A 15,613-nucleotide genomic window follows, 5' to 3' on the forward strand; every position below is an offset into this window, starting at 1 on the left:
TCAATATAGGGTTGTATGTGATATTATTTAGTATAATAAATCTGGATATATACTATATTGGTTTATTATAAGACGAAATGAGTAGCGTTGTAAGTATCGAGTACTAATCCCTCTCTTGGGTAAAGGGACACGCAGAGCTACCAAACGAACATACTCTGTTTTTAATAGACGATGATGTTTGATTTTTAACACAAAAGTTTATATATTTTTCTTATTAAAAAATTTGTGCAAATACATTATGCTTAAAGTATTTTTAGTGATAAAATAACCCACAATAAAATAAATTATAATTATGTAATCTTTTTAATAAGATGAATGATCTAATATGTATTAAAAGCTAACGGTGCCGTCTATTAAAAGATGATGAACGTACTATATTACCATTCGAATTTAGTTAAGTTTTGCATGCTCCGTATGCTCCAACTATTTTCTTTTTTTAAAAAATAATCAATCATCAATGTAAAAGTGCCATCCTTGTCACTAGGAATTCTCTATATGCCCGTGGCTTTTAACTATTTGCCACTTTTAATTTGACAAATAACTATTTGCCACCCCTATCTCAATGACATATGGGTCCACATGTATCTATGACATATGAATTCAGTGGTAAAAGGTTAATTGCCACATCCAAAAGTGGCAAATGGTTAAATATCTCCGGAAATGGCGCCAACTGAACGTGCTCCACTGGCCGGTGTGGATGGTTGACTTAGTCAGCGCACTGGTAGCGAGCTATAGTAGTAGCGATTAGCGATGGAATGGCAGCGTTGACTTGACAAATAAAAAAGTGAGAAAAACCAAGCTGCAGCTTGCAGCCAGCTAGCTCATTCCGTCTCTTCTCTCTAGCTCACCCTCACACCTCGCCCATAGAGTCAAAGGTCGTCGCCTCCTCTCCCATCAGCGAGCCGCTCCATTGCGAGCTCATCAACCAATTAATCCAGGTACGTGATGATCCATGCCTTCGCTTGCAAATCGATTTGTGCTTTAGTTAAGCGGACTTCTGCCCAACATTTCTTTCTGCCCCGATTTAGACGGAGATTAATTAGTTTTGGTGGATTTTTTTGTTTTTTAGCGTTTGAGCATGAGAAGTTAGTGGTTGTTGGGATTGTGATCCGGTTCGGATCTTTGGTGATGAAATCGTCATGCTCGCCCGGCCACCTCGGTCGCCTGTGCGACCAACGCCGTGTCGCGTCACCGGTCGCCCACGACGTGTTCGGCGTAAGGCGCCAAAGCGACCGGGAGAATATGTAGGCCAGTAGCGGCGGCGCCGGCGGCCGGATTGCCGATTCGTGCGGTGTTTGGAGTTTGGCCTGCAGTCGATGTGATGTTATTATTATCGCCGGCCGCACCGGCGCGGCCGGAGTGCGTTGTCGCGGCCACCGTGCCAAGATGTACCACTCCTGCTTTATTTCTAGGGCCAAATCTTAGGAAATTTTCGAAAGTTGTAATGTCCTGTGCCTAGATGGCTAAGCTGTGTTGGTTTACGCAAAGCTCGTTAGGATTCAAGTACTGGATTTGGCACAAGACGTCATCAATTTTATGAGTGCTCTGCCACTTCCAGCTAGTTGGAGTCGTACTTTCCGAGTCTTTTTTCCTTTGGTCTTTTGTTTCCCTCCTCTCTTGGCATAAGTCGGTCTGGCTTAATGCGTTGTGTAACGAATATTCTTATCTTCTAATATATTGACGTGCAATCCTTTTGCGCGTTCGAGAAAAAAAAACAATTTTATGAGTAGGAACGCGTTTTTGTTCAATGGATATGTGTCTGTGGTCTGGGGACATTTGTTAGTGCCTTCAACAATTTCTAAGCGTGTAGAGAACAACCGTGACCCTGACCTTCTTGCAAACAACGCTGCTGCTGTCTTTGTCTTTGGATGTGTTCTTATCCTATTTCTGTAATAATGCTGCAGGTTTCGGCACACCAACTGTTTGGGCACCACTGTTCTGCCCCCCCCCCCCCTTCCCTAGCTCGCCAACAAATCTTACAGCAGGTGAGCTAGCACTAGTTCATCATAATTCATAGGAATTGTCAAGTGCATGAGTTGCATGGTCAGTTTCTTCAGAATGCTGCTTTCAGGTCCAGTAGTTGTTAATCTGACTTCTTTGCGAAAAAGCCATTTTTTCTCTCTTAAATTACTTTGTTGAAGTGTAATTTTACTTCTCAGACAACTAATGTTTTAGTTTGAAATTTTGTGGGGCGATAGATGACACTGTAATTTATATTGCTAAACATTTTCAAAAATCTTCATCACTATTTACATGCATTTCCATTTATTAGAAGACAAACTGGTCTTCTGTGCTCAAAATCTATACATTCTCGTACAAATTGAATTGAAAACACAGCTTGTGCAAGGAGAAACAAAAAAATACAAATGCAACAAGGGAGTTAATGAAACAAGCTTTCAGTTCTGTTTGGGGAGCTTAAGATTCTGAGAAGTAGCTGGTTGGTAGCTAGCTTCTAATAAACTGGAAAAGTTGGGTTTTTCAACTTCTGGCTTCTATAACTACAGATTCTTAGAACCTGAGTGAGAATGTAGACTATTTGAGGAGCTGGAAATTCTAAAAGAAACTGCAGATACTAGAAGCTCACTCAAACAGGGCCTTAGTACTTGAAGGAGTAAAGTGAACTAGAATAAAGTCTAGGGAGTTAAATGCTTCAACGAAATATTTAGGGGAGTGAAATATACATCTTTCATTTATTTTTATGAGGATAACCATGCTTGCTTCTCTAATTATACTAGTTTTGTGATTAAGTGGTTTATTGTTATTTTATTTGACACAAAGCGTGTAATTTAGCCCATATACAAATGATATATGTTGGTTACTTAACTGTAGTAAATGGATACTCAAATTGATGTAAATAAGATGTGAAATTGTTATTCCATCCCTTGGTGTAGACTAATACGTCTTTTATTGACCCAAGCACTTCCTAACAGCATGTGTCTTTAGTTGTTTACTTGTATTTCCCGACGCTTTACTTACTTGACAGTTAGTAGGACCTGCCTGGTGGCCCATTATTCATGCCATTAACATCTTTAGTTATTAGAATTGTTCTGTGCCTTCAAAGATCTGTGAGCTCCATGTTTCCCACATCTGATTAGCATGTACACAATCTAATGAAAGAACTCGCACTTTCTCTCCAACATTTAGAATTAGAGTTTAGGAATTGAACATCACTACCCATGTTTGGTTCCCGGCTGGCTCAAATTTTGTTTAGTTTCTTCTTAACTAATAGCATATCTAGTTCCTCCTAGGATTCTAATTTAATACCTTAATAAATTGGAGCTTCATCTTGGTTGACCAGTCTATCTCTATCTAGCCTAGGTCTTTCAAAAGAATCTCTAGGCTATATGGAGATAGACTGGTCAATCAAGATGAAGCTCTAATTTATTGAGGTATTGAATGAGGATTCTAGGAGGAACTAGATATGTTATTAGTTAATTATTACCGGCCTTCCACATGAGCATTTTTGTCTTTGAAGCTGCTAGGTTGTTCCAAGTAAATGTATAAAATATAGCTTAGATACTTGATTCATGGTTCACCATAACTGAAGTAATCACAAAGTCTACTATATGAACCCCATTCAGTAATGTCATTAGCCTATCATATTCTGACTATGTTTTATGGGATCTTAGACTATGAAGGGTGGTACAGGTACACTGAAAATTAGTGCCATATTTCTATGGTCATCATTGATTGATATGATTTTGTATGTGTGAGCAATGATACATCTTTCATACAGAGAACTAGTAGATTTTTGCGTCTTTAAAGTCGTAAATTTTATCCAAGAAAAACTACTAGTATTAATTAGGAGACAAATCTTTATTTCAAGTTTCAATTTACAAGTTAAAGTGAGATCTAGAACTTTGGTTGAAATTTGTAAGTAGCATTAACATGAGTGTGTTTATTTTATTCAGCACAAATGGCAGAGGCAGTACTCCTTGCTCTCACAAAGATCGGTAATGTTTTAGCGGATCAAGTTGCCAAGGACTTGCTTGCCAAACTATCTGAAAAAGTTAATAATCTAAGGGATCTGGATGAGAAGATTGAGCAAATGAGGATGCAACTGGCAACCATGAACAATGTTATATGGAAGATCAGCATGACATGCCTCACCGATGAAGTTGTCAAGGGTTGGATTGGGGAGGTGAGGAAGGTGGCCTACCGTGTTGAGGACGTCATGGACAAATACTCATATTACTCTGTGCAAATGGCGGAAGAATGGTTCCTTAAAAAATACTTCATCAAAGGATCACATTATGTTTTGGTTTTCACTCAAATTGCTGATGAGGTAGTCAAGATAGAGAAGGAAATCAAGCAAGTTGTAGAACTCAAGGATAAGTGGTTGCCGCTATGCCCATTTGTTTCTCACCCACTCACTGAGATGGAGAGACAGAGGTCCCAAGACATCTTCCCGGAACTTGTCAAAGATGAAGATCTTGTGGGTATTGAGGACAATAGGAGACTGCTGACAGAATGGCTATATTATGATGAGTTGGACAATAAGGTGATAACGGTGTCAGGAATGGGTGGACTGGGAAAAACCACCCTGGTCACAAATGTTTATGAGCGTGAAAAGACAAACTTCTCCGCTCATGCATGGATGGCCGTGTCACAAACCTACACAGTCGATGCTCTGTTGAAGAAGTTGCTTAGGAAAGTTGGTTACAAAGGTGAAATTGACAAAATGGATGTTTATGATTTGAAAGAAGAAATAACTCGAGTACTCAAAGATAGGAAATGCTTGATTGTACTGGATGATGTCTGGGACCAAGAAGCATACTTTAAAATATGCGATGCATTCCAGAGCAACCAACAGAGTCGTGTAATCATCACAACACGAAAGAATCATGTTGCAGCTCTTGCTTCCTCAGCATGCCGCCTTGATCTCCAGCCACTGGATGGCAATCAGGCCTTTGATCTATTCTGCAGACGGGCATTTTATAGCACCAAGGACCATGAGTGTCCCAGCGAGCTTGTGGAAGTTGCTGCATCTATAGTAGATCGATGTCAGGGCCTGCCACTGGCGATTGTGTCAATAGGAAGCCTCTTGTCTTCAAGGCCACGGACGCACTATGTTTGGAATCAAACATACAAACAGCTTAGAAGTGAGCTGTCAAAAAACAACAATATTCGAGCAATTTTAAATATGAGCTACCATGACCTATCAGGAGAACTCAGAAACTGCTTTTTGTATTGCAGTTTATTCCCAGAGGACTACCCGATCTCCCGTGAGAGCCTTGTGCGACTGTGGATAGCAGAAGGATTTGTCTTGAGCAAAGAGAACAACACACCAGAGGTGGTAGCAGAGGGGAATCTTATGGAACTGATATACCGGAATATGCTTCAAATTAAAGAGAATGATGAGCTAGGCAGGGTGACTACCTGCACAATGCATGATATTGTGCGGGACCTGGCCCTTTCTATTGCTAAAGAGGAGAAATTTGGTTCTGCAAATGATTTCGGCACAATGGTACAGATTAATAAGGATGTTCGTCGTCTATCATCTTATGAATGGAATGATAGTGTTGCTGCCACTGCACCAAAATTTAAACTTCCACGTCTTCGAACACTAGTATCGCTTGGAGCAATTTCATTTCCCACTTATATGTTGGACTCAATTTTGTCAGAATCAAGTTACCTTACTGTTCTTGAGCTCCAAGATTCAGAAATCACTCAATTGCCAAAATCTATAGGCAATATGTTTAATCTGCGTTACATTGGCTTGCGTCGCACAAAGGTCAAGTCACTCCCTGACTCTATTGAAAAGTTGTCTAATCTCTACACTCTGGACATCAAGCAAACCAAAATAGAGAAACTACCACGAGGAATTGCTAAGATCAAGAAGCTACGGCACCTGCTAGCCGATAGGTATGATGATGAGAAGCGTTCAGAGTTCCGGTACTTCAAAGGAGTGCAAGCACCTAAAGATCTGTCTAACTTGGAAGAACTTCAGACTCTTGAGACCGTGGAAGCTAGCAAGGACTTGGCCGTGCAACTGAAGAAACTGATGCAACTAAGAAGTGTTTGGATTGACAACATAAGTTCTGCTGATTGTGGAAATATTTTTGCTACATTATCAACTATGCCGCTTCTTTCTAGCTTGCTTCTTTCTGCAAGAGATGAGAATGAACCACTTTGCTTTGAGGCTCTCCAGCCCATGTCCAAAGAACTCCACAGGTTAATTATCAGAGGGCAATGGGCCAAGGGCACATTGGACTACCCGATATTTCGTAGCCACACTACACATCTCAAGTACTTAGCTCTAAGTTGGTGTAATCTTGGGGAAGATCCATTGGGGATGCTCGCATCACACTTGTCAAACCTCACTTATCTAAGACTGAACAACATGCACAGTTCGAAAACTTTGGTTCTTGATGCAGAGGCGTTCCCCCACCTGAAGACTCTTGTGTTAATGCACATGCCTGATGTCAACCAGATAAACATCACGGATGGCGCCCTTCCATGCATTGAAGGTTTATACATTGTATCATTGTGGAAGCTGGATAAAGTCCCTCAAGGCATTGAACCCCTTGCCTCCCTGAAGAAGCTCTGGTTGAAGGACCTGCACAAAGACTTCAAGACTCAATGGAAAGGTGACGGGATGCACCAGAAGATGCTGCATGTTGCAGAGGTCCGTATATAGATGTTGCAGATTGGCTCTTTCTACATTAGTATTCTTTCTTAAAGTCTGTCTGCGTGCAAGTACATCACACATTTAGTTCTTTCCAGTAATTTGTCAGATTTGCATATGTATGGTCGGTATTGTTTTCTTTGGTAACATGTCATGCTTGATTTTTTTTCCTAAAGGAGGCCCCCATAATTTATGTGTTGTTTCAATTGCCTTCAGATTTATTTCATGTAAGAATCATGTCCCATTTTTATCAACGGCATCTTCCTGTGGTGTTATCAACGTTGGAACCTCCTTGTTCTCGTCTGATAACAGGGCTTCGCGGCTGTTTTAATCGAGCTCCATGCCTAGTTTGGTCTGTACTGTGGTTGGCTTTGGTGCAGACATGCAGTGCGCCAACATTATACCATATCGCATTCTCAATTGTAGTGTACTAATTAATAATGCTGCATGTTGTCTCCATTTTATTTCTTGGAAAAATACAGGTTCCAATGTATTGATTTTGCTAAAGATCTCTAGATGTGTAACAAACTAGAGTCATTCAAATTCAGGATTTTGATTAGAGTAAAATACACCAGCGGTCCTTAAACTTATCAGGAGGTGTTACTTAGGTCCACGAACTTACAAATGTGATGGCCATCCACTTTCTCTTGTTAGTGTGGCCAATTTTTTGAGAAGGGTTAACAGTCTGACGGAAAGCAGCGACGACATTTGCCACCGATTAGGTTCTCAGGTTGAGAAGGCACCTGCATTCCAAGAATTGCGGGAAGTTCTTATGAGTAACTATGGCAATCTGTCTGATCATCTTGTCAAGACATGCCTGCTATACATGAGTGTATTCCCAAAGGGTTTTGAGATCAGGAGAAACAGTCTAGCCAGGAGATGGGTAGCTGAAGGATATGCACAGTCTGTGGGTAAATTCACAGACGAAACGGTGGCACATCAAAACTTCAAGAAACTGCTTGACCAGAATATCATCGAGCCGATGGGTGCATGCGACAATGCAAGAGTGAAGACATGCAGAACTCATGCTGTCATGCGCGAGTTCATGCTGCACAGATCCTTCTGTGATCACTTCATCGGGTCTCTTGATACAATGTCAGAGTCAGATGACCCAAGTACATTTCGTCATCTCTTCATCCAGAATTGCACAAATATCAACATCCTCAGGTTGGCCAAGACGAAACTTCGTGCCCGTTCTCTGACAATCTTTGGGAGTGGAGGAGGAGGAGCTGTTTCTTGTATGAGAGATGCTCCGGTGCTTTCTACTCGTATTATTATACTACCAGTAGAACTAATCTGAACCGTTTATTTTTTTAGGGTAGATTGGTATAAGACAGATTTGGGGTAGATTTGACACTTAATTTATTTCTCCGTGTGGGTCTCGTGGTTAGCGTTGCTCGGAATCCTCATCTATCGCAATCGAGCGGAGGTGGAGAGCGTGACTCCTTCCGCCGGCGCCTCGACTCCTTCTGCCGGCGGCGCTTGTGCATTCCGTTCCCTTCCGCCAACGGCGGAACTCTCCGGCGCCCCTCTCCTTCCGTTCCCCTTCTCTGCTGGCGTCTAGCCGCTTCCCCACCGGCCTGCGCGCAGGAGCTTCTGCTGTGGGATGTTTTCCTGTTCATGATTTTGTATGGGTTGCGTTTTGCCTGAATTCTGGTGTGAACTGAACAGAGAAGGGAAAACGTTAGTTGGAAATTTATCTGAAATGCTGCAGTTCGTTTCATAGATATATGGACTAATCCATGTTAGTACTGAAGACCAACTGATCATCAATTGTTTGGTTTAGTTTTCAACAGTAACTGATCCTTCTGTTTGTCTCTGTCTGTTTGGTTAATTGACCCTACTCCCTGCATGTATCTGAATTCTTCTGGATATGAAGCAACTCGTTTCAAATATGGATGTGGATTTAATACCCTAGTATGTCACAATGTGTTGAATTCTTCTGCATCTGTGGCATTCCGTCTCAGAGATGAATGGGCTTATCTGAAGAATCATGCTTTTAACTTGCAGGGCTAGTTGAACTGTTGGATCGCTTGCATAAAGTAAATATTTTGCCCCCAAGCTGCCACTCTTATACTTCCTCCGTTTCTAAATATTTGACATCATTGACTTTTTAATACATGTTTGACCGTTCGTCTTATTGAAAAACTTTTGTGAAATATATAAAACTATATGTATACATATAAGTATATTTAACAATGAATCAAATGATAGGAAAAGAATTAATAATTACTTAAATTTTTTGAATAAGACAAACGGTCAAACATATTAAAAAAGTCAACGGCGTTAAATATTTAGAAATTGAGGGAGTATATTTAAGTGAAATCCCAAGCTGCTAAGTTGCCATTCTTATATATTTAATTGAAATCCCACTCCTATGTACTCTTATATAGCAAAACCGTTTTACTGTAGACTTGTTCGATGGTCGCAAAATGCATTGACAGTGATATGCTATCAACCATAAACTCTGGACAGAAAGTTAATTAGGGTTGATCAAAGAATAGTTTGTCAGGTTTTGCTGCTATCATGCTTCTTCAGCAAGCTCTCCCTTGGTCTGTTCAATGGTATATGCAACCAACTTCGTATGTGTCAGAAAAGATGCAAAGCAAAATGCTCAATTCAGTAGATTGTCGACAAGATTTTTGACGACATCGAGCAATGGAGCAGCTGCGGGCAAATGTGCTGGTGCATTTCTCTCAGAGAGCTAGATAAACGTTGGAGGCGGCGGAGGCGAGTGCGTCGGGAGGCGGCAGACGAGGGCGAGGGTGGCGGAGCAGGCGAGGTCGGCTGAGGCGGCGGAAGGGAGGAGTCGCGAGGGAGGTTCTCTCGGCATGGGCTCCAGATGCAGGCGTCAGTTCCAGAACGAAAGAAGATAGGGTAGCTATTGTTATAAAGTGAAAGTGACGATTATACCCCTCCGTAAATAATTTTATGTAGACAAAAGTACCCCTCCATAATTCTACTACCATTAAGTGAGGTGGTAGTAGAGATAGATCTGAACCCTTCGATCAAATAAGATCAACGGTTCAGATTTTTTTCTACTATAAGTAGAAAGCACCGGAGTGAGACTTTTCTTGTATTGCCGAGTGTGAACTGTTGCAGGCCTTAGATCTAAAAGAATGCAATGATTTTGATGATAATCGTGTCAAGGGCATCATGAAGGACAATCTCAGTCGTCTAAAATATCTGAGCCTCGGAAGCGCTACTACGAAACTTCCAAAGGCGATTGAGAACCTACAGTGTTTACATACACTCGAATTAAGAAAGACAAATGTAGTGGCACTGCCTATAGAAGTCATAAAGCTGCCCCATCTAGTTCACCTGTTTGGGAAGGTCAAGCTCAGGAAAAAGAGGAGTATTCATGCGGTGCAGGTAATAGATGATATCATCTCAAACAAAAAAAGTATCGGACAAAAGAGTAAGCTGCAGACTCTATCAGGATTTATCATAGACAAAGACTCTATAATTCCGCAACTGATGGTTCATATGAGGGGACTGAGAAAGGTCAAGATATGGTGTGATTATTCCACTGGTGAAGGTAACACTATCCACCTCAAGGAGGCTATTGAAAATATGGTTATGTACGAAATGGACACAGGTGTTGGCGTTCGTTCTCTGTCACTGTACCTCGGAAATGCCTTGGAGAATCTTCTTGGTCTTCTAGGTGAAACAAATGGTTTTCTTACCACTCTGAAACTGCACGGCAGACTGAGCCAATTTCCCAAGTTTGTTACGTCGCTTACAGGCATCAAAGAGTTGTGCCTTTCATCAACTAATCTAACTGGGAGTGATTTATCAGGATCAGGCCTGGGTGATCTACCCTGCTTGCTTTATCTCAAACTGGTAGAATACAACCTTGTGGGCTTCGTCATTAAAAAAGGGGATTACCCAGTCCTGCAGCGCCTATGTCTAGTGGTGGAGAGTCCTAATCCTATCCTACCTAAAATCGAAGAGGAAGCTTTGCCAGAACTTGTTTCACTTCACCTGCTTTGTGTGCGCCTTGGTGATCTTGCTGGCATTAATATTAGAAACCACACAAATCTCCAGGAAGTTGCTCTTGATTCAGCTATCAGTATGGAAACCATAATTACTTGGGAAAATGAAGCTCGGAAGCACCCAAAAAGACCCAAGGTTTTGTTCTTCAAAAGGGTTGGCACACCCAACACTGGGTGTACGGTAAAGTATACTGCGACCGAGAGGCCTAAAACACCTGAGAGCACGGGGCCCGGTGAATCGATGGAAATAGATAATTAAGGTCCTCTCCGTCTCTGACTGATCGAGCTGCTAAATGCTCGCCATGTTCTTCAAGGTCAGTATTATTACTCTTATCATCGAGTATTATTATCCTGATTATTAGTGCGCTCTACATACATCGAGTAAATTGTTATCTACATGCTAGGAACATGTAGAGCGCAATTTACTTTGCAAATGAAAAATGTCAGGGTTTTTTTATCCTGCACCTTTTGTATTGTACCTTTATTTTATATTACAAGTCTCTTTGACTTTTTCTTTAGTTAAACTTTTTAAATCTGACCAAATTATAGAGAAATATAACAATATTTTCAACACTAAACAAATATGTTATCAAAATATACTCAATATTAAATTTAATGAAATTTATTTGGTGTTGTAAATGTTGCTAAATTTTCCTATATTTCTAGTTAAACCTAAAAAGGTTTTACTAAGAAAAAAATCAAAACGATATATAATATAAAACGGATAGAGTATTTGGGCCTGTTTGGGGGAGCTTTAGATTCTGAGAAGCAGCTGATTGATAGCCAGCTTCTGAGAATCTGGAAAAGCTCTGAAACCCAGCTTCTCCAGCTTCTAGCTTCTTAGTTCATATTTCAGAATCTGTAACTACAGATTCTCAGAAGCTGTGGCCTGTTTGGAACAGCTTCTAGTAGAAACAGCTTTTGGGAAAAGCTGCAGCTGGGACAAACTCCCCCAAACAGGGCCTTTGTCTTGGCACCGTCGCTGGTTGCAACTTGCAAGGTTGTATTCTTCTCGTAGAATTTTAACATGACGTTCATTTCCATTTTACAGCATGTCGATCGTAAAGCTGTTGTTCCGCAGGAGCTGTAAGATCGGCGCCCGACCACCGTCTGTTGAATTTCCATATTTACTACAGTGAACCATGTCGTGTGTGATGTGTCAAGTTTCCTTACAGAATGAGTAACTTTCGTATTCATATTATCATGTCGGCCTGCTACAAAAATAAAATCAGAACAAATGATGATTTGTGGTGTGTCTATCAACTATAGCCGAGTAGAAAACGCTGGTTTGTAATTTACGCACATTTCCTTTCTGCGATGTACTAATTCGTGTTAACTTAGTTGCTTGATTGCTTACTGCTTCAGTGCTTTGCTTTGTTGGCACTTGTATCATAGCAAGGGTAAATGGGAAACATAGTTTCATGTTACTACTGGAGAAACCATATTTGGTCGGTTGCCCAAAATCCACAATAATCCCGGTTTAAATAGGGATCTTTAGTCCCGGTTGAAAGATCTGACGTCACTTTTTGATCTTTAGTCTGGTTGGTGCGTCACTTTTTGATCTTTAGTCCCGGTTGGTAACACCAACCGGGACTAAAGATCATTTTTAGTCCCGGTTATTAAACAACCGGGAAAAAAACAGCGAACTGCCCCGCCTCGTCCTCCCCGCCCCTTAACTCTTCTCTCTTCTCCTCCTCACCCCTCATTCTTATCACACTTCTTCCCCATCTCCATCTCCTCCTCCTCATCCTCCTCCTCTCATCCCCCTTCTCTCCCCCTCTCTCCCTCCTCCCCTCCCCCTCCTCCCCTCCCCTCCGGCGGCGGGAGGCAGCTAGGCAGTGGCGGCAGCCGTCGCGCACGGAGGGCCGCCCCTGGCGGCGGAGGCAAGTGCGGAGGACTGGGCGCAAGGCGCCCGGCGGCGGTGGCCCGCGCGGCGACCGGGCGCAAGGCGGCCGGCGGCGGTGGCCCGCGCAGCAGCGGGGCGCAAGGTGGCTAGACGCAAGGCGGCCGGTGGCAGTGGCCTGCGCGACGGCCAGGCTTCAGTGGCCTTCGCGACGGCTGGGCGCAAGGCGGCCGGCGGCCCACGGCCGGGCGACGGCAACTGCTACTTGATTTTTTTTATTTTGTGAATTTTTGTAGTGAATGATGAATGTTTTGTATATTTTGTCGATTTGGGAATGGTCTCACAAAATTTGTGGATTGTGGATGTGTATGTATTATTGATGATTTTGCTGTGTTGATTTGTGGATAATTTTATTGTGCATGATTGATGATTTGTGAATAAATTGAGTGGATTTGGGGTGGAGGAATAGATATAAGCAGAAAAAAACAGCCGTGACGTGACCCTATCTATCTTTAGTCCCGGTTGGTATTACCAATCAGGACTAAAGATGGATTTTTAATCCCAGTTATTTCACCCGGGACTAAAGATGGGTATCTTTAGTCCTGGATTCGTCCTCCCGGTTGCAAAACCGGGAGTATAGGGGGTTTCCGAACCGGGAGTAAAACCTTTTCTCTACTAGTAATTCGGTATATATTCCGTCTCTGACTCGTCGTTCAGAGCGCACTGACGATCGAGCAGCGGCTGATTAGGGAGGTCAGAGCTTGGTGCTGATGGACTAGCAACATTCTCCCCGGCTGATTAGGGAGGGCACGTACGCCGTCTCAAGGCTCCAGCAGCGCTGAAGAGATTGAGCTCGTGCCACCGCGCCATTACCACTCCGATGACTCAAATTAGTCGTCTGCTCGTAATGTGTTTGTCAGCTGTTCTTGTGTGTGAACTTTGCGCTTAGAAAGTCGGATCGTAAACATCTGTTATCAAGGAGAAAAAAGGTACTGTGTAAAGAACATTGGACAAATTTCAGGGGCCCAAACACTTTCACCTGTATCTTTTATTCTCCGCGATACTCTTGTGAAATCAAAGTGTTTTTTATTATTATATATTTTGTGATGAACAATTGATATGTGAGATTACTGGTTTTTATATTTCACGGATATTCGACGAAGTGGTGCTAACTATGTTGGACTAGTCAGACTAGGTGGTGTAGGTCAGTCAGACCAGCGTGTAGTGTGCGGTTAGACCGACCAGTCAAATGGTCTGACTGGTATGCTCATGCTTGGAGTTGGTTTCGGGTTGTTTCTTTGGATACTTGTGATTATCTCGTGTTTATAACTTCTGGATGATTTCTATGCTTGTGTAATAGTGTGGTTTGCTAATGTTGAGTCAAGGTAGTTGTGGAAGAACTATGCTCAGATATGGTTTCTTGTTTACTAATGTGTAGATATGTCTTGATATCTCAAGAGAGTATTGCCGGTGATGGATTGGGAATTAAGTTGGGAGAAGATGACGTCCGAACAATGAGGATATCATGCCATTGCTGCACAAGTGATCTTTGCCGCCGGTTGGGAAGCTCTTATTGTCCCGGTTATGCAACCGGGATGGCAAATTCGGGATTAAAGATGGCTACCTTTAGTCCCGGTTGAAATAACCAGGACAAAAGATAGATCTTTATTCCCGGTTGGACAAAGATTTTTTTTTTCTTTTTTCCATATCTCGCCCCCCGCCCCCCCCCCATTATATTCAAATCATTACAAAAATTCATCCCAAATCATTTACAGCATAGTTCATCCTAAATCTTCACAACAACATATAGTTTCATTCTCAAAATCATTCACAACAACATAAACATAGTTCATTCTCAACACATATTGAATCACACATTCAACACAGAATCACAAATCATTCACAAAATCACAAAAACATCTACAAAATTTACAACAAAATTATCCACTCCACACATCGCACAGATCGGAAAATTAATCAACACATCTCATCACATAGATCTGGAGAGGCAGAGAGGGAGGAGGGTGCCGGCCGAGCCGGGCTCGGGCAGAGAGGGAGGAGGGGAGGAGGGGGAGGAGAGGGCTGGAAGGGAGAGGAGAGGAGAGGAGAAGAAGATAAGAAGAGGAGAGGAGAGGAGAGGAGAAGAAGATAAGGAGGAGATAGATTTTTTTTCCCTCTATAACCGTGCGAGTATCCTCCCCCGCGCGCATCCTCTCCTCAATTTTTCTAGATTGCTCTGGCGCGCGCGTTTTTTTGATCTTTTCTCCCGGTTGATATAAACAACTGGGATTAAATATATGATCTTTAGTCCCGGAACTAAAAATCATTGAAGTTCTAAACCGGGACAAAAAATGATTTTTAGTCCCGGTTCCTATTCAAACCGGGACTAATGTGGTTTTTGGCTAACCCGACAAAGATCACTTCTCCAGTAGTGTGCGGGATCCTTAGGTTAAAGAACAATATGCGTGATTGGTGAAGATTCCATGCAACATACCAGAGGAGATTGTATACGTCTGGTATAAGGAGTCGAATTTAGGAGTCCGGTTGTGCTCTTTGCAAGCACAAAGAAAGAGAAGTACCTTGTTTTTTGTATGCACGCTTCCTAAACGGTTAAACAGTGTGTTTTTTTATAAAACTTCTATAGAAAAGTCGCTTTAAAAAATATATTAATCCATTTTCAAGTTTAAAATAATTAATACTCAACTAATTATGTTTTAATGGCTCATCTCGTTTTACGTATCTTCCTAGTTTTCTTCAATCCTCTCCTCTCAAACATACCCTAGTGGATTAGGACTATTTGCATGAGTTGGATTTGTGGCTTTTGGGCAGCCACCTCTAGGTATAAATAGAAGAGGAGTTGAGTTGTCTCGGAATTGATTTTGTAAGAGATGTGTTGAGAGAAAACTTAGGGTTTAGCTTAGATTTTGAGTTTAGTCAAAAGTTGAGAGAAGAATGTTGTTGCTGCATTTTGATACCACAATTAAAAATATAAATTTGATATATTTTCAGAGAGTTCTTTAATTTGTGTTTTTCTCGGGCTCGATGGCCACACAGCTGGCAAGAGCACAACGGTCAGAATGGTGGCTACCTGGCGGTCAGATCATCGGAGCTAAGGCGGTTGAACCGGCGGCATCAGACAACGGCGAT

At 41.9% G+C, this 15,613-nt stretch overlaps 2 protein-coding genes across 3 annotated transcripts; both read left to right on the plus strand.

The window, feature by feature from the left end:
* The first annotated feature begins 808 nt into the window (after window positions 1-808).
* Window positions 809-6,907, plus strand: LOC107278689 (disease resistance protein RPM1-like). Of its 2 annotated transcripts, none has more exons than XM_066305762.1 (3): window positions 809-984; window positions 1,070-1,985; window positions 3,912-6,907. In XM_066305762.1, exon 3 carries the CDS (start codon window positions 3,917-3,919, stop codon window positions 6,638-6,640), a length of 2,724 nt encoding a protein of 907 aa, XP_066161859.1. In that variant the 5' UTR covers window positions 809-984; window positions 1,070-1,985; window positions 3,912-3,916; the 3' UTR covers window positions 6,641-6,907. The 2 variants fall into 2 exon arrangements, with proteins under 2 accessions (XP_066161859.1, XP_066161858.1); XM_066305761.1 differs by having other exon boundaries at window positions 809-938; window positions 1,905-1,985.
* Window positions 6,908-7,454: 547 nt separating this feature from the next.
* LOC136354132 (disease resistance protein RGA4-like) lies at window positions 7,455-10,443 on the plus strand. Its single transcript, XM_066305811.1, has 3 exons — window positions 7,455-7,883; window positions 9,731-10,353; window positions 10,428-10,443. The coding sequence occupies exons 1-3, from the start codon at window positions 7,455-7,457 to the stop codon at window positions 10,441-10,443; spliced, it is 1,068 nt and encodes a 355-aa protein (XP_066161908.1).
* Window positions 10,444-15,613: the final 5,170 nt, after the last annotated feature.

Source organism: Oryza sativa, chromosome 11 (assembly GCF_034140825.1).
Source record: "Oryza sativa Japonica Group chromosome 11, ASM3414082v1".
NCBI lineage: Eukaryota > Viridiplantae > Streptophyta > Magnoliopsida > Poales > Poaceae > Oryza > Oryza sativa.